This window comes from Chelon labrosus (genome assembly GCF_963514085.1).
Source record: "Chelon labrosus genome assembly, chromosome: 19".
In the NCBI taxonomy this organism is placed as follows: domain Eukaryota; kingdom Metazoa; phylum Chordata; class Actinopteri; order Mugiliformes; family Mugilidae; genus Chelon; species Chelon labrosus.
In genome coordinates, this window is record NC_140352.1 from 4,658,687 (window position 1) to 4,676,823 (window position 18,137).

At 45.9% G+C, this 18,137-nt stretch overlaps 1 protein-coding gene across 1 annotated transcript in view; it reads right to left on the reverse strand.

Annotated features, from left to right (window-relative positions):
* Positions 1 to 213: 213 nt before the first annotated feature.
* The window catches only part of nrg3b (neuregulin 3b), a 221,990-nt gene continuing 204,066 nt past the window's right edge, over positions 214 to 18,137 (reverse strand). The window contains 4 exon segments of the mRNA XM_084567348.1: positions 214 to 994; positions 4,213 to 4,395; positions 13,218 to 13,351; positions 17,813 to 17,939. Of these exon segments, the coding sequence (XP_084423474.1) occupies positions 259 to 994; positions 4,213 to 4,395; positions 13,218 to 13,351; positions 17,813 to 17,939 (1,180 nt within the window). The 3' untranslated portion in view covers positions 214 to 258.

The window sequence follows — 18,137 nt, forward strand, 5'->3', positions numbered from 1 at the left end:
ATTGAGTCACATTTATTCACAATGTGCGTTTGCTTGTCTCTTTTTCTTGGTAAATTGATGTCTTTTGTGTCTTTTTTTTTGTTCGTTTAGTTTTGTTTTTCCTCAGCAGTTCAACCTGTTCCTTCAAAATCGACGGCCATCTGTTATTGGTCCATGTGGCCACACAGATGGTCCCACCTGCTAACCACCCTGAGCCCCCCAGCAAAGGTGTACAGTTATTGGAAACAGTGTCTTTGAAGCTTTACAGAGTTAATCCAATCAGCTTGCAGAGGGCTTGGCGTAAGCGGGTCCAGTGCCTCTGCAGCTGGGTCCTTTGGTGGCCAGGAAGCAGTTTGCGCCGCCGTACACGAGAGATGCCTGACCTTGGCACTGTCCCTGGGCTTCTCTTTGGCCTGCCGCCTTCAAACCTCTGCTCCCAGTGCCTGTGTGCAGCCGAACTCTGGCCGGATGTTGGACGCTTTCTCCTTCGGACTCCCGCGCAGTCCCGGCTTCGAGAGTGTTTGTGCCACGGTGATGGATCTCAGCGTGAGACCCAGGCATTTTCACGGGTCTGGGAAGGCTTTTCTGTTTTAATTCCTGTGCAAGTTCCACTGAAATTTCAATGGGTGTTTGTGCGAAGCCGAGGTTCTTCTCAGGCCCCAGCGGATCAGCGGTGCTGGCAGGAGGGCTAGCGCTGGTGGGCACAACACCGGACGCCAGCACAACAGCCTCCGAGGGAGAATTGCTAACAGGAGGACCCGTCTTTCCGGCCAGCGCCGGCTGCCACTTGAGGAGCCTCGCTTGGTTCCGGTCGCCCGCGTGCCCCGCGTCGAGGTCGCATGCTTGGAGGGAGGGGATGATGGGCACGGAACGTGTGCGCAGGGAAGCTGGAAAGAAGGTTGCTCCCTTATCTAGGCGAGTGCAAGGGACCTCAGTCCATCCTTTTCTGGCTGTGAAGTGAGAGAGCGAGGTCTTGCTGAGGAAGGCGCCAACCCTTCCGCCGGCAGAATCACACCTTTAGGCAAAAGAAAGAATAGAAACGGCAAGGTGAGAATGAAAAGTCATTTGTACTGTGACCTTTTCGTCCTCATTTCCTAAGAGGAATGAAAGAAAGTCAGCGATGCAGAATATGGACATAAAAGACGCCTTTCTCTTGCGCTTTCAACGTTTCTTTTCAGTTGCGCGGGAAGCACATCTTGCACCAACAAAATGATTATTATTTAGGTATTGTCCTTTCATAATCTCTGTGTAATTATTCATAATCCTCGGCATGAGCAGCTTGTATTGTTGCTGCGTGAATGTTTAACTGAGAAATCCCTTCTCTCAGGACTGCCTTATCAGAGATTTAAGGCTTTAGCAACACAGCAGCTGGATTCCTGACCCTGGCCTGCGTAAATGCGCCGAAACATTGTATACTGCCTCTTTAGACTGCGCCCTAATTTTACTCCTCACGCCGTCTCACAGGGCGCGCCTCGTCCGTCTGGCCTGGGACGTAAAATTTAGGGTATGCACATGTGCAAGATGATGCATCCCGCACGAGATGCACGAGAAGAAGAAAGTGAAAACGTCCCAAAACAGAAGACATAAAGACAGCAGAACGGGAAACTTACCGTCAAAAGTCAAGTTTGCACATTTGTTGCACGTGCACAAGAGTTAATATTGTTATCGGCTGACATGCAGAGTCACCCCGGCACAGCCTTGGGAGACGGCGAGCGTTACTGTCAGCCTTCAGAGACTGTTTGTAGCGTAACCAAGTTTGAATAATTGAATTACTTCTCCCACTCCCCTCTTGGTATTAGAAGGGCAAATGCAAGCTGGAGGTAAACCCTGCAGATCAAAACACATCTAAAAATAGCTCCCATTGCAAATTTGCCTTCACTCCCGCCCCCCTGTCTGCGATGGGTAAATATATGTTTTGACGCCGGATAATGAAGCTGACAATACTCTGCAGGGATCTGTCGTCGCGAAACGGGAAAACACGGAAGAGTATCCGCGTGTTTGTCTTCCGCTCTCGCCTTTTCTTTTTTAATTAATTTATTTTTTTAAATACTTTCCGTGCCTCCATCTTTACCTCCCTGCACTCTCATCATCCTCATCATCATCTCTGCACAGTCCTTCCTTCTTTCTTCACTTTCCCCGCTCTCTCCTCTCCACCTCCCGTTTCTCATTTCAAGAGATGAGAGGATGTATCCATGGCAACACGGAAGACTCGGGGGCTGGAGGAGGAGGAGGAGGAGGACGAGGAGGGGGGACTGTAAGCTCGGTAGCTTGCTGTTGTATAGCTTGTATGTCGAGAAATAGGTCATTTCATCGTCCTGAAGGCCGGCGAAAGCCACAGCTCAGAGATAGATCTGAAAGGGAATTATCGACGGCTAATGAGATCTAAACAGCTTAAGCGCACAAATGCAGTCTTGTCCCCAAGAAGACGAGAGGCCTTCTTATTTCAGCCCTTCTCTTAAACACTCCCAAAAAACCCGCCGTGTTAGATTTAATTGCCAGCAGCTCACAGATTTCGCCCTTTGCGCTTTTAAAAGAGGATTCTCATTAGTTTCTTTATTAGTTTGTTTGTTGTTCTTTACGGGCGCGCGTGCACGTCTGCGAGGAGGGGGAAACTGCTCCTGGAGGATCCCGCCGCACACGAACCGTTCCAAACGTACCGCCGAGCGCCACGGAGCTTTGTTTAAAAATGTAAATTATGGAAATGGGTCACGTAAAAGAGTTTGGCAGCCCCGCAGTGTGTCTCACAAGTCGCTGTGACGCTCAGTCAGGTTGCCGCGCTAATAGGAACATCGCCACGCAGCCTTCAGTGAGCGCGGGGCGCGAGGGAGGCTACCGCTTTAATGACAGACGCTCCCGTTAACGGCGGCGGCGCTCAAGTTGCACACGCGGCAAATTAGCCTGTTCCTGAGTCACACGCTAAACAGGGGCCGTCTTAGTCAGGCTTAAAGATGCTCCTGTCTGCGCCTGTAAATAAAAACCTCGAATAATTGAATGTTGTCAATGCTGCTTTATTACAGAGGAAATGCCTGTGGAGACGCTTGACATTATGCACGAATCTACTTAGGAAAGAAAGCGCCTCAATGACCGGCATAAAATTAATATTTTTTCCAGCTCTGGCAGCTGTTACGTAACGGCCGACCTGAATATTTTTTTCTTTATAATCTGAAAGTCTCCAAGGCAAAAGAAAAAGTTTCAGCGGCGGTGAAATAATGCGCAACCTTGCCTCCGCATAAATGATCTCTCCCCTCCTTGAGGACGCCGGACAAACATTTCCTCTTTGATAGCGAACGTGTCAGAGAGGATTTCACATCAGGCTACTTTTTTTTGAACGCACGCCAGCGGAGGGATGATCAGACTGTACTTCTAAAATGTGCTCTAAGCCCCCAGATAGCCAACTGGCGCGAGGTGGCTCTGCCAAAAGTCCTCCTTGCGTTTAATGCCCGTTGAAACGGCGCCAGTAGCTGTGCTTCACTTATGACAGCAGTCAAAATAGGGCAACCGGGCTGTCCTTACTCGACATCAGCCTGAGCACGAGGAGAATTCACTGACTGATATCAAACCTCTGCGAATGTAGCCTCGTTCCAGAGGGTTGCCGTCACGCTGCTGCACGACTCCGCGCCTGTTTCACTGCTGCGTGAATCACAACGTGGACGCATTTGACGTGAACCTGCGCGTCCTTCGTTAATTAGCTTTGGCACAGTTGTTGTATTTTTAACCCAGTTAGAACAAGGCAGATAAAACAAATTATCGTTCACAGTAACAGCCCAGTGGCAAGAGTAGGAAGGATTACACACACGCACACACACACACACACAGACACACACACACACACACACACACACACACACACACACACACACACACACACACACAGACAGACACACACACGAGACTCATATCTTCCCCAGCGCCATGATACTGCTGAGCAGTTGGGATCAAGTGTGCTCTCCAAATTAATTGTGACAGTCCCAGCTGAAGGAGGGCACTGCAGATCTCATTTATTTCCCTCGATCAGATTTCATAGGCCAGTTCACGGATTTGAACCGAGAGTATTTCAGTCATAAACTCATTTCTCCCAAAATTATCCCTCTGCCACTCCAACTTAACCTCAGTTAGTGAAGAGGTCTGCGTCGCTGAACCGGCTATTTGACCCCAGCGCGGAGGGAGGCGGAGAGAATTTCCTCGTTCAGGACGGGACGACAAAAACTGACGAAAACACAGAGGCGGCTTCACCTTCTCACGGACTCCATGTCTGTGGACTCGTCCTCCTGCAGGTGCTTGTAGACGCGGCCGGCCGCTCGGGATCCGTCGACGAGGCTCGTCGGCATTTTGTGCTTCCCCCTGGAGATGGGCGGCGTCCTGAAGTAATTAGTCTCTCTCCGTTGTTGGGCAGGGCTGAGCGAGAGGGAGCTACTCCTGCAATCACAGAGCAGACAAACGAGGCGGGTGAACACAGCTTTTTTTACAAAAGCCTCACCGAATCAAACCACACTCGCTAATTCATTCATTGTATCAGATTCATCTACATCTCCTGTGTTTATTGATGTAAAATGAATTGGAATGGATTGACCTTTATGTTGGAAGTTTGAGATGAGAAAAAAAAAAGAAGAGGAAGACATTCCACATTCAATTGACCGTGTGCATAAATTACCTCGGCGCTAAGCGTGAGCCTGGCATATCAGATACAAGTGAAAAGAATAATTTAGTGAGCCATACAATTTACATAAGAATTAAATCATTTCTCATGGCTGAATCAAAGAGAAGAGAAGAGGAGCTGGGGCAGAATGTCTGCAGCTCTGAGAGGTTGTACTTCTGGTGCTTTTAGAAGAATTAGAACGGAGATGAGAATTCATGTTTTGCCTTTTAGTACGGAAAACGGTCTCATAAATTCAGGAATATTACAATGACTTGATTTGACATAAAAAAAAAAATATATATATATATAAGACATATAAATAAGACATGCAAGATGCATAATGTGGCTGCAGACGGATTCATTTTAAGTCGAACATTTTTAATTCCAGTAGCTGAATAATAATAATAAAAAATCCAGAACTTTAAACTGCAGCACTGGCAACGTGATAAGTTAGGGGACCACCTCCCTGAGGGGCCTCCACCTGCACTCAGTCCCATTAATACTGTGTGCATGACTCATTAAAGTAGTTAACTATGACCATAGTACCTAATTCAAAATGAAAAGAAGTGGAAATAGAGAAAGGACAATGTTAAATGAAGCACATAATAATAATTATTATTAACAATATTAAACAGCTAAACTGAACGCTGCTAGACTTAACTGTCGGGGACACACACATTAAGTGGAGCAGTGGGCCCCGGACCCTGATACGCTCAGGAATCAGGAATCTGGTTCCGTCAAGTGCTCAATCTCTCAACATGCCATGTGAGTGAGTCAGCGTTCACAATATTATGGAAATATCTCGCCGAAGTGCAGCGCAGTAGCTTTTCATGCTATAAACTGCACCTATATGCTTTCCCTGCAATTACAAGACACAGTATCCGCTGTGAGAAAAAGGGGTCTATTCCTGGCAGACGCTGTGCAGCTCTTGTTACGGTAAGGTGTACATCGGCGCTCTGCATGTAAATGTAACGGTATGAGGTTATTGCGTTTATGTTGTGGTATTGCTTCTCTTTGCTTTTGTTTCTCTGTACTGACGCGCTATAGGGACTAAGAGAAGGCCTGCGTTTGTTTGTGACTGTGCCTCGCGCTGCTCCTGTTCTGTTGTCTTATAGTAAATAAACCATGTAGGTTTATGTTGGGAGCGGAGCGTGAACGCATGAATCTATGGAAATGTGCAGTTTTTCTTTTGGAGCATATTATTCTAATGAAATCTAATCTCCTGGTGAAACCTCATATACGTATATTACATATTGATGTGCAACCAGTGATATAATGATCTCATTTTTCCACCAAATTATGCATATATATACACCGATCAGCCACAACATTAAAACCACTGACAGGAGAAGTAAATAACATTGACCATCTTGTGACAATTCAATGTTCTGCTGGGAAACTTCTGGACCTGGCATTCATTGGTGTGGATGTTACTTAGACATGTAGCACCCACCTAGACCAGACCAGGCACCCCCACCCCATAGCAATGACACTCCTTGATGGCAAACCTACAAAAACGCTTTAGGACCAACTAAAAGAAACAAAAACATGAAGAACAGCACAAGGTGTTGACCTGGCCTCCAAATTCACTAGATCCCAAACTGATCAAGTATCTGTGGGATGATCCACAGAGGCCCCTCCCCTCAAAGCCCCCCCCCACTGACAACATTCTGTTACCAGACACCACAGGACACCCTCAGAAGGCCCATGTCCATTCTCTGATGAGTCACCACAAGGGAGACCTACACAATATTAGGAAGGTGGTAATAATGTTACGCCTGATCTGTGTGTATATTGAAATGGAGCCTGGGTGAGAACTTGCCGCTGACAGTGAACCAGGTGGGTAGAAATTAAATGTGAATATCCAGAGTGTGGGTTCTTCAGTCTGTGAGCGACCTTCTTCCACTGCTGCTCCAACATGCTGATGCATAGCAGGTTAAAAATATATTAAAAGTGAAGATCACCGGAGTCAGGAAAGATTGCGCCTATAAATCTTTCCAGAGTAAGAAATCACATGGAACTCAATTGTCAGCCATTCAAATCAATCCTCCAGGGACGCTGAATATCTGCAAGACACTTTGCCACAAATGTCAGCTTCGTGGTGGCTCTAGCGGGACGGCCAAGAATACCAAATTCGGTACGATACATCCCGTGGGGAGCATCAACGTCTGTGCAAAGGTTCATGACAATCTGTGAAATCATTCTTGGGATTTTTCAGTCTGAAACAAAGTGGTAGACTCCCTCACATAGATTGATTTCCATGCATCGACAGAATATGTGTAAAAGAACATACGTTAAATACACATATCTAAATCCAGCTATATGCAGGAACATGAAGATGACTGTTATATAGTGATACCCTGCTGCTGTTGTTGATAGATGCTGCAGCCTTTGGGAACCCCGTCCACGCACACTACTTTTTAAATTGTCCCGCGGGCAGTAGGTGGTCCACTTTAAAGCAGATCCCTGCACGTCCGCGGCAATAAAGCAATGGCATCGAATGCGATCGTGCCGCGCGCTTACGTGTGAGCACATCTCGCAAGAACAAAAAGCTCCCTCGGCACACGTATAGAGCCGTGACGCGCGGCCCTAAATGGCTTTCTGTTTATTTGAATCTATTTTAAAGCCGAGTCTCCCCAGATTATCACCTGCTGCTGCTGTTTCTTGATTGTGCTAGTTACACTGAGCCACAGAAAGAGGAAAAATAAAGGACTTGAAACATATTATTACTGCTGGGTGAATAACTTGTTTGCATTGAATCACTGAACACAAATCAGCGACGGACGCTCTCACAGCTTGATTTTGGCTCTTGAATAATTTGGTATTGTCAAAAAAAAAAATGGCATTTTTTGTTTTTGGTGCATAATCAAGATGTAAAAATTTAAAACTCAGAAGTAGCTCGTCTTAATCTGAACCCCCCTTCCATTTCTTTGAACTAAACAGTCGAGCACATATCTGGTTATGAACCGATAGCTGAAGAGGAGGCTGTGCAGAGACGCTAGAATGATATCCAGATGGCCGTGGCTGTGGAACAATAAGCACGGCTAATATTGGCTCCTAATATTGGCTCTAGTCTTTCCCAGAATTAGCTTCTGTGTCGACTGATGTAAAAAGTTGATATGAATAAGGCTGAATGTCAGTTTTGTTGACTTTTATTAGAATCAACTGAGCTGTGGAAAAAGTTAAGTACGATTTTGTGGAGGTTCTGTTTCTCTACAATTCACCCAAACTACACAAAGGTGACCCAGCACTTGCTTTAACCAGATCCTTTCTCTGTTTATGCTTTTAATGGACAAATTACAGAGACACAGAAAAGACTTGGAGACTGAGCAGAGATGGCATTTGACAAAGGACATGAGCCGAGTTAAAAACAGAATGTCACGTGCTTGGCACCCCTCTCCGCGGAACCAGCGGGGATGCGCCCACATAGCTCTCCTGATGTTCAATATGGACTCTGAGGGCGCTTCCTACTCAGCGTGCGAGAAAAAAAACCCAAGCTCGCCGACTCGATTCGGGCCCATTGATTAGCTTATTTACTGCAATTTCCTCATAATCCAGTCACGACAAAAGAGTCACGGCGATTGATTAGAATCCACAATAGCTCAAATGAAAACAAAGATTGACTTCTGGCACCGCGCGACGGTGTTATTTCCATCAGATTCTGCTGGCAAAGCAGCTCCGAAATATGCCAGGGAATAAGCAGAATATAGTGACCTGAAAATGATTGATTTGTTCCATTTCCCCCCACGCTGGCATATACAGCAGTCCCATGCACAGAGGAATGTCGTGTTTGGACTGGTGTATCGCTTTGGTGGATGCTGAAATATGTCTCGGATGGACTGGCGTGACATTTTGTGCGGACACCTGTGGTCCCCAGAGGATGAATCCTACACATGTGGACCCCTTGATTTCATCCTGTAGGATGACATTTCTAATGAAATGTCTTCACAGTAATGGGATGGACTGACATTTGGCGTCAACTTTCACGGCCGCCTCAGTCTGAATTCTAGCTTTGAACACACTCCATGAGGTAAAGTCTTTTATAACTGAGACTAAATTCCTGCAAAGCCTCCCAGCAATTAGATTTAAACATGTTTATGATAATAAATTTGTTCTAATGCATATAAATTACTAAATCTACATGAGAAATCCTCAGTCCACTCCAACAAGGGTTCCTCTCTCCTGAAAGAAAACACTTCACCCTAACTGCTTGAAACACCTTCTTTCTCAGTCCAGCGTTTTCTTCAATTACCTATCACCGTGTAATATATTTGCATAATGTCTGCCTCGCGGCTACTTTGGCACGCTCCAAGTGATTGACTTAAAAACACCAGAGTGGGCATTTTGGCCAATCACAGCACACTAAGCTTTTTTGGAACAGGGGCCTTAAAGAGGCAGGAGCTAAAACAGAGCATTTCAGAGTCATATGGCCTGAGGGACAAATGACCTTCTCAACCCGTCACTGAAAGAGCTTCACTGCCTGACTATGGTGTCGTATAGAGAGGGTGGTGGACATTGTTCTTAATGGACCAGAGTTTGTTCAAGGTCCTTGCCCCTACCACAGAGTCCTCCTTCTGGATCAGCTTGTCCAGCTGTGAGGTGTCCTTCTTCTTAGTGCTGCCTCCCCAGCACACCACAGCGTAGAAGAGGACACTGACAATGATAGTCTGGTAGAACATGTCCAACAGCTTCCTGCAGATATTAAACCACCTTAGCCTCCTGAGGAAATAGAGACGGCTCTGACCTTTTTTGTATACTGAGTCTATGTTAGCCCACCAGTCCAGTTTGTGATCCAGATGTAGACCCAGGTACTTATAGGTCTGAACCACCTCTACACACTCCCTGTTGATGGTTACAGGCTGCAGGTGGAGCCTGGACCTCCGGAAGTTATAATATCATGTCTTGAAAGATCCAATATCGATTCATAGAAATCTTGCTGCGGTGTCCCAAGGCTGGTTTCGCCCAACAACATCTCTCGAGACCACGCGATGAGATTAGTGGTTGCAAGGGAGATCAAAAACACGTCAGAAGGGCAAGGTTCAACAGTGACATATATGGAGCTGTTTTTCACTAGAGATGGTTACTGGGTGTTAATCAAGTCCTCTTATCTTGTCTATCCTGACCATATAGACTGTATATAAAGGTGGAAGGCGGAAGTGTTCCTCAAAAGTGAAGCCAAAGCAAGTGGATGGTTGCAGTACAGGTCATAAGCTCCAATTTGAGTGTCACTTTGTTGTGCATGGCATCTGGTAGTTGTCATTATGTCACATCCTGTTTCTATAGCGTCAAAAAACAAATTAAAATGCATGTTATCCAAAAACACTTGGACATGCATCAACATTATATTAACTACCTAAAATTACACAAACTATCCTTGAAAAAAAAATTATTTGACATGTATTTTAGTGTTTTAGTTCGCAACAAGTCCCATCCACTAACATGGAGGGGGCGGAGCTTATGACCTGTACTGCAGCCAGCCACCAGGGGGAGCTCTACTTGCTCTGGCTTCACTTTTGAGGAGCAGTTCCATCTTTTTATACAGTCTATGCTAAAGACACTTTACAAAATCTGGTTTGAAACCCCCAGAGCAAGCACAAGGCAAAAAACTCACCATCACCACCAACAATGGCAGCATTAGTTTAGTGAAAATATCTTTTATAACTAACTAACATTGTTTACTAACTGAAAGTTATCTAAATGAACTGATACTGTATTGAATTAAACTGAAACGGTGCCATGTAATTTGAACAGTTTCAGGAAACCAGTCGTGATACTCAGACCTAATGCTAAAGTTAAACTTAAGAATTCTATTTATATGACGATGCAATATCGAGATCTTCTTTAGCTAAATCCCAGGTCAGCAGGTGCGGTCTGCATTCGAACAGGTGAATCAATCAAGTGCCAGCGCAGCGATGACGCTGATGATGCAGCATTTCCAGTGATACTGATGGGCCACGTTGACGTGTTTTTATGGGGCATTTCTCCTGATAGCTCGCCCTGTGGTCTGGTTTTCAGGTCAATAGCTGAAAGCATCTAAACACCATCCATCACAGTCTGGTTGTCCCCTGCCTCCTCGTGCTCTGAGAACAGATGATTGACTGTCAGCTGCCCTTCACCAGGCACCTGCGTGACACTGCTGAAAACAAAGAATAAAATAAATAAAATAAAGGCCCTGCAGCCACTACCTTTCCTCTGTGACACCACACCGGTCCATTAAAGTAGAGGACAACTGCTGCCACTGTGGGGATTTCACTAAAGATGTCATCACCGAGTCAACAAGACATCTAAAAACTCCTTCTGAATTCACCATTGTCTCCTCAAACACGGCTTCCTTTAGTCTCGTCTTCCTCCCTACGTAACTCATTCTAACGCACATAAAGTAACGTAACGAGGTTTTAAATAAACGTATGGTGATTTGTGCACAAACTGTTCTTTAATTTATACCAGGGGGTGTCCAACTCATTTTAGTTTCAGGGGGGGACACATGCAGCCCAGTCTGATCTCAAGGGGCCCGGACCAGTAAGACAACAGAATAATAAGCTATAAATAAAGACAAGTCCAGATGTTTCCATTTGTTTTAGTGCACAGAAGAACATTATGAAAGTTGCAGCTTTCTGCTTCAACTTCTCCTCATCCTCTTTTCTCTCTTCCTCATCTCCTCCTCCTTCTTCCGCTCTTCGTTCTTCCTGGTCTGCTCCTCATCTTCTTCCTCCATCTTGTTCTCCTCCTTTTCTACTCTTCCTTCACTCCATCTCCTCCTCCTCCTCCTCTTCCACCATTTTCATTCTCTTCCTCATTCTTCCCATTCTCTTGCTCCTCCCCTTCTTCATTTTCCTTCTTTCTCATTTCCATCTTCCTCCTCTTCTTTTTCAGCTTCCTCCTTCTTCTTCTTCCCCTCCTCCTCCCCATCTACTTCATCTTCTTCCTTCTCCTCCTTCTTCTCCCCCTCCTCTTCCTCACTCTCCTCCTTTCTCTCTTTCCCCTTATCCCTTTTCTACTCTCCTCCTCCACCTTTTCCTCCTCCATTTCATCTCCTTCTCCTCCTCTTCCTCATTCTCCCCCTTCTCCTGCCCCACCTCTTCCTCCTCCCCTTCTTCTTTTTCCTTTCTCATTTCCATCTTCCTCCTCCTCCTTCTTCTTCCCCTCCTCCTACCCATCTACTTCAACTTCTCCTCCTCCTTCTTCTATTCTATTTTTCCCTTTTCTTTTCCTTTCTTTCTCATTTTCATCTTCCTCCTGCTCCTCATCTTCTTTTTCCTTCTTCATCTTCCTCACTCTCCTCCTTTCTCCCTTTTCCCTCCTCCTTTTTCTACTCCTCATCCCTATCTACTTCTTTTCTTCTCCTCCTCCTCCTTCACCGTTTTCTTCTCCTCTTTCTCATTCTCCCCTTCTTCTATTTCCTTTCTTTCTCATTTCCATCTTCCTCCTCCTCATTTTCAGCTTCCTCCTTCTCCACCTTCCCCATCCCCTTCTCCTCATCCTCTTTTCTCTCTTCCTCTTCTTCTTCCGTTATCTCCTCCTCCTCTTTCTTCTACTCTTCCTTCCTCTTGTCCTGCTCCTCATCTCCTTCCTCTTTCTTCTTCTTCTTCTCCTCTTTCTTTGCAAATTCATCCCGCAGGGCCGGGTCGTTTTGGCCCGCGGGCCGCATGTTTGACACCCCTGATTCATTCATTACATAGTACAGCTACGGCACCGTTATCTCTTCCACTGCCACTCAACCCGATCAGATCAGATAAAAGCTAACACAATCAAACATTTTTTATTTTTTTTGATGTTTTTAATTTGCCAACAACGAGCGTGATAGGTGCTCAGAGAAATAAACCCGTGCAGGAGTTGCCGCGCGTCTCCTGTCTGAAGAACGTCATTCCCTGTCAGAGTGCGCCCGCTCCCGTATCATCAAAGCAAAAACCAAGCTTTTCAGTAAACATCCCAGATAGGGCCACCGTAGCACGCCTCATGCCCTCATCCCTGTGTTCCTCTGAGGATTGGAAATGGCAGCCATTGATACTGACGGCTGTGATCACAAAAGCGCGGCGGCTTCTGACATCCCTTGTAGCAAAATGTTGTTAATTTCGTTGAATCTCCTGTCATTGGAGGGGTGGCATGAAAAGAATTTGGCTGAGTCAATGTTTAACTCTGCGCATTAACATTCACTTCTGCTCTGAGGATGTCTCTTCTTGCTTATGTTCTCTAGTCATTTCACAGTGTGCCTGAGAACACATTTTATCACTTTGCACAGTTTACCGGAACGCAGCGTGATTAGATATCTACATCCCCATTTTGACAGCTTCAAATTTTTATTTTATATAACTAGCTGCAGCGTATAAAACGCCAGATTATAGCTACATGCGCTGGTAGAAGGAGGCTTGTGGTATTGGCAGCGTATCCAATATAAATACATTATCATAGTTGCTCCTATATATAATCATCATAAATCTTTCTAAAGTTTATTTACAAATGATCTGTTTATTATTTGGAGGCTTATGCACTCTGCCGCGCCGCAGGATGATTACATTCCTCACTTGGCCGCCTCTCACGGTGTCTCGATATAGGCTCAGAGATATGAAACAATGCTGGGAATAAGAGCATATCGCATTTTCACCTGAAGCGTTTCCCTTTAGACAGCGCTTTGCAGAGAACGGGAGCCGCTAACGCTGAAGTGCCTGGCGCCACGCCGCCGCCGCCGACGCCGCCGCCGCCACCGCCCTTAACAGATGATCCATGAGGGCTGCAACTCTGCAAAAATGGAGAAAAGTAATGCAAACGGTGAGTGACACAAATCAACATTAGTCTCATAATGTGCAAATTCGACGTCAGAAACAGGAAGTTAAAGGCTAAAATGCTACGTAAGTCAACACAGGAGATAAGCTCAGGGTGTAATACTGATAATTCTGTATGTGGCTTAGCAGCAATCCCCAGTCAGGTTGAAGATGTCCTCTCTCTCCGCTGATGTATCCTCCCTTAGTCAGGCAGAGTGTCTTTAATTACATTTTATATTTTATGGTGAAGATTAAGAAGGGGACACTTGCTGAATAAACTCCACGCTGGCCCTCACAGCGCTCGGGCTTCACTCAAGAATTAATCCCACACAAGATTACATTAATGGTTTCCTAAAGAACTTCCCCTCCTCCGCTCTTTCCCCTTTATTCTTATCAAAATTAACGCCTTTATCTTACAAGAGGCCCCAGTCGAAGCTCCGCCACAGCGACCATGAACGCCCCAAGAGGCCCCCCTGTGAAACACTAAGTCAAGAGATAATTCTGCTCCTCCAGTTGCGGCACTTCATGCTCGGCCCTCTTCTCTGCCTGCTTGTGCATCATTAATGCATATGTGACTGCTGCTGCTGCTTCTGCTGCATTAATTAATGCATTACTGCATATGTGACTGCATATGGGGAGCTGTATCATTGTAGCCTCATATACCCCCGGCAGGTGGAGAAAACGCCTCACTTTTTTTTCTTTTCTTTTTTTTGAGACAACTGCCGTGGCAAACTTTCCTTTGGAGGATGATATCTATGTCAGGGGATGAAATAAATAGCTCGTGGCAGACAATGGCAGACCTGCGCGGCGTAACCCATTTCGCTTGTTCCCTGCTATCTCACTTTTGCCTTGTTTTTATGCCACTTGTGAAAGCCTCGGATAAACACGATGCGCGATGTGGATTTATTTCAAGGGGAGACAAAGGGAAAATACGGGAGCCCGAGAGAGTGACAGAGGAACCCATCAGCGTGGCGGCTATCTCCTACATAATAAGCAGAAAGGCAAACCTTATGCATTCAAAGCAGCTGTAATCCTCCTCGGATTACTGACGAGCCGCGCATGAACCGTGCATGATAGGACGTTTGACCATTCTTGAACAAGGACAGACCTCGGGCCGGCGGCAAATGAAAACACCGCGAGATGTAACCCACAGTTCTGGCTCCACCTGTTGCTAAATGTCGAGCGTTGAGTTTGCATATGCATTCTTCAGATTCAAGCTGCACAGGCCTGTCCTTCAGATAAAGCCAAACGAGTGGAACCCTGATTAATTCTCTCCAGTACTTTTGTTTGTCATGTAAAACCTTCTCTTCTTTTGAAAAGTCTCAGAAGCAAAACAGGCTGCACATTCACTGCGTACCTGTTCATCTAAACCTTACATTTGGGGTTTCAAATAAAATAGATCTTAAGGAAACGATCGATCCTCTGCTTATCCGGTGCACTCTTGGAGGAAGCCCCGTCTCGTAAACAACAAGACCCTGTGTCTCTGACGACGTGGGACTTCAGAGTATTGTAAAAATTGACTCTGGTGCGCTACAGCACAGCCTTGCAGCGCTGGTAAAATATTCTGAAGTCATATTTCTGCAGCATCTTGTACACAAGGCTCCGTTCCGTGGGCCCTATCATTCTCCATCCCCATGAAGTATTCATTCAATCCGCTCCTGACTGCTGATGACTCAGGCTCTTCTCGGAGGCTGGACTAGTTCGTTAGCACCGCTCCAGCTTCCACCTAAGGGGGAACAGAGTTTTTGTGTCTTGTCCTCCCAGCCTGCGTGCCCCTATTCTTTCACATCGGTGCATGTCTGTCTGTTTCCGTGCACTGCGCCTCATGGGGAGGGGGGTATCTCTTTTTTTTTTTATTTGAGACTCAATTTTATTACCGCAGAGGTGTTGATTCCAATCTCAGAGGAGACTGGAGGTGTTTAACTATGTAATTTCCATTTTCGTTTTTCATCTCCTTTCCCAATAAAAGGATTATTGAGGCCGTGTTGTCGTGCATGAATCTCCGCCGTTCACAAGTGTGCGTTTACAAATCACATGGCTGTGAGATACAGATGTGTTTGGGGGGAGGGCGGGGGGGCATATGCACACAAATGTTTCCAGATGTGGAAATATTTATAGAGATTTCCAGTCACAGATGGAGCAGATAGAAATATCCACACATGCTGCATGCGCCAGAGCAGGTGCACAGAGAAGTCGGACGTAATAGCTCAGGGCTCTAAAGTGTATAGTATAAAGTCAGTGCAGGTGCTCAGGTGTCTATTTGATAAAAAAAACAACAAACCAATAACTCTTAGGTGTCTCAGATTTGGAGCATCAGCATGTTCTCAGGATTACTTTCTAAAAGGCGCGAGTTTCAAGAGTCAATATATTTTCAGGAAGATTAAAGACGGAGCTGTGCATGAGTTTATCGCAGAGTTGGTTGGGAAGAAAAAATGGTCTTAGGTTTTGTCCTCTCTTTTGCACCTGCCCCCACAGAGCTAACATTTTGTTCCCAGTCCTCGACCACCTCAAACGGGCGAACAAAAGCGCCACTGTTCCCCCATCGCCGAGTTTTACGCTCCTTTAAGGAACGCCCCATTCCTCCTCGTTATGTTCAACTCCGGAGAAAAAGCTGAGAACTTGTAGGGCTGCGCCACCCACGGCACATGTCCTCTCCCTAGACGGCTGCAAGCTGAGGGAGTGGGAGGAGAGAAGCGGTGGTCTGGGGGTCGCTGTGTCAAATCTGTGGAAAAATAGGTTTCACTTGGTAATCTTTCCCGGGTCCGCTCAGCTCATGCCCCCTCCTGGGTGCTTATAGCCGGTGATCTTTCACATCCCACCTTAAGCTTCCCTCACACTGTTCTATTATAGCCTGTGTTTCTGTGTTTTTGTGTTATTACTGTCTTTTATTTTTGTCCTCGCCTCCCTCCCGGCTTCCTTCCCGCGTCCAGCACCGAGAGCATTTTGCGGTCGGATGCAGGGCTTCACTGCACGCTGAGCCCCTCATACATCCCTGTCACCATGATCTCACAGTCCTGGTGTTAATATAATAGCCTTCTATTGCACTGTGGACCCGCTTCTGACTGAAATACATTAAACTCTGGCCTCTGATATGCTGAGGCTGCGTTGGTGTCTTAAAGGATTCCTTACAATTCTGCATCCCGGCTCATATAAAACTCATTTTTATGTCGTTTAAGCGCAGCTGCTCCACGGCTTTCTCGACGTTTGCGGCGAACGTCACGCCTTAGCCGCCAGCCGCTCTGCGCCATCATTTCCGAGCGACGGCCGGCTGCAGTTCCGTGGGTGGGGCTGGCTCGAGGGCTGTGCGTTTCGGTGGGCGACACTGCTGCATTATTAAAGAGCCTCAATTCAGGCTGAACACAGAAACGACAGAACAAGGCAACAGACACGCTCTCAGTTAACCCACTGTATTCAAATGAGACTCCTGCAAATCGGAGGAGTCTTTGCAATTTGTGTGCGGACAGCAATCTAAGAGTGGGCGCACTGCGGCACAGATATAAGGGTTTATGGAAAAGTATGGACAGGTATAAATAGTAAAAGAAAAGCTTTGCAGCGAACAAAGATAGCATCTTATTAAAGAAACAAATGAGGGAGGCAATAATAAATGAACGCGGCAAACAAAGAGGGTGCATTCAGGAAAGTGCTAATGCATTACGGTGAGTGACTGCACTCTTTTGATGAGACCTTTACAAGCGCGCATTAGGCCGCAATTACCTCTCTGTGGAGACACCAGCCTTATCAGTGCCGTCTACATCCTGCACCTGCTTCGCTCTGAATGTCTGGGTCAGTTCTCTGTGCTGCAGTGGCTGCTACTGATGACTACGGCGGCTTGCAGTTCATTTTTTAAGCCACTTTTTCTTTTATGCTCAGACCCTGGTGTTTGTTTTTTATCTTATGGAAACAGCTGCTCAGATTAACCTTCTCTGATTTGTGAAAATGCTGTTTCTTTTTCATTAACCCATAAATTAATAAATCTAAGATGCTTATTTTGCGCAAACCTCTTCAACCAACATATGTGATGACTCTTAAAGTCATATTTTTTAATAGAGCAGGTGCCTGCCACTGTAAAAAGCAGCGTTTTTTTGTTACGGCATTGTTGCTGTGCTTGCACGCTGGATTCCCTTGACACGCCACAGATTATAAATTCCAATCTGCACTTTGTCACAGGAACCTGTCACCAGCAACATGACAAGCAGATTTGTCCTCCGTTAACGCATGATGCCCTTATTTTAAGCCATAATTCCCTGCTGCCTCTCCGTCCATGTCAGATACGTGTGAACAAAAGGCTCCGGCCAGCAGCGAGATTAGGAAGACATGCGCCATACGTCATCCTGTCAAACGCGCTAAACTCTGCTCCGTGTATGTATATGAAGATGAAAACAGTAAAAGTGATGATAAGGTTTTGAGGAAATAAATCAGTAGCAGGTAAAAGACCCACCTTTTGAAGCTGGAGGCTGTATTGAAGCCTGGGAGTGGATTTGGACATGAGGCCAGAGGCGTTGAGGCTGCAGTCCCTCAGGCTGCGGCTGTCGGAGAAATGAGCCTGGAGTTTCTCCCTGTGTCTCCTGTGCAGGAAAGAAAAAAATAAAATAAAACCTAAGAACTAAAAGATATAATCCAGAATAATAATAAATGGTTTTTGACAATAGTTTATCTTAGTTAGTTTGGTTTCTCTCAGTGTATAATTTCCACAAGCTACCAAGACACATTCACGGGTGAAACAGAGGCAGGGAGAAGGAAAAAAAAAACAACTTATATTACCT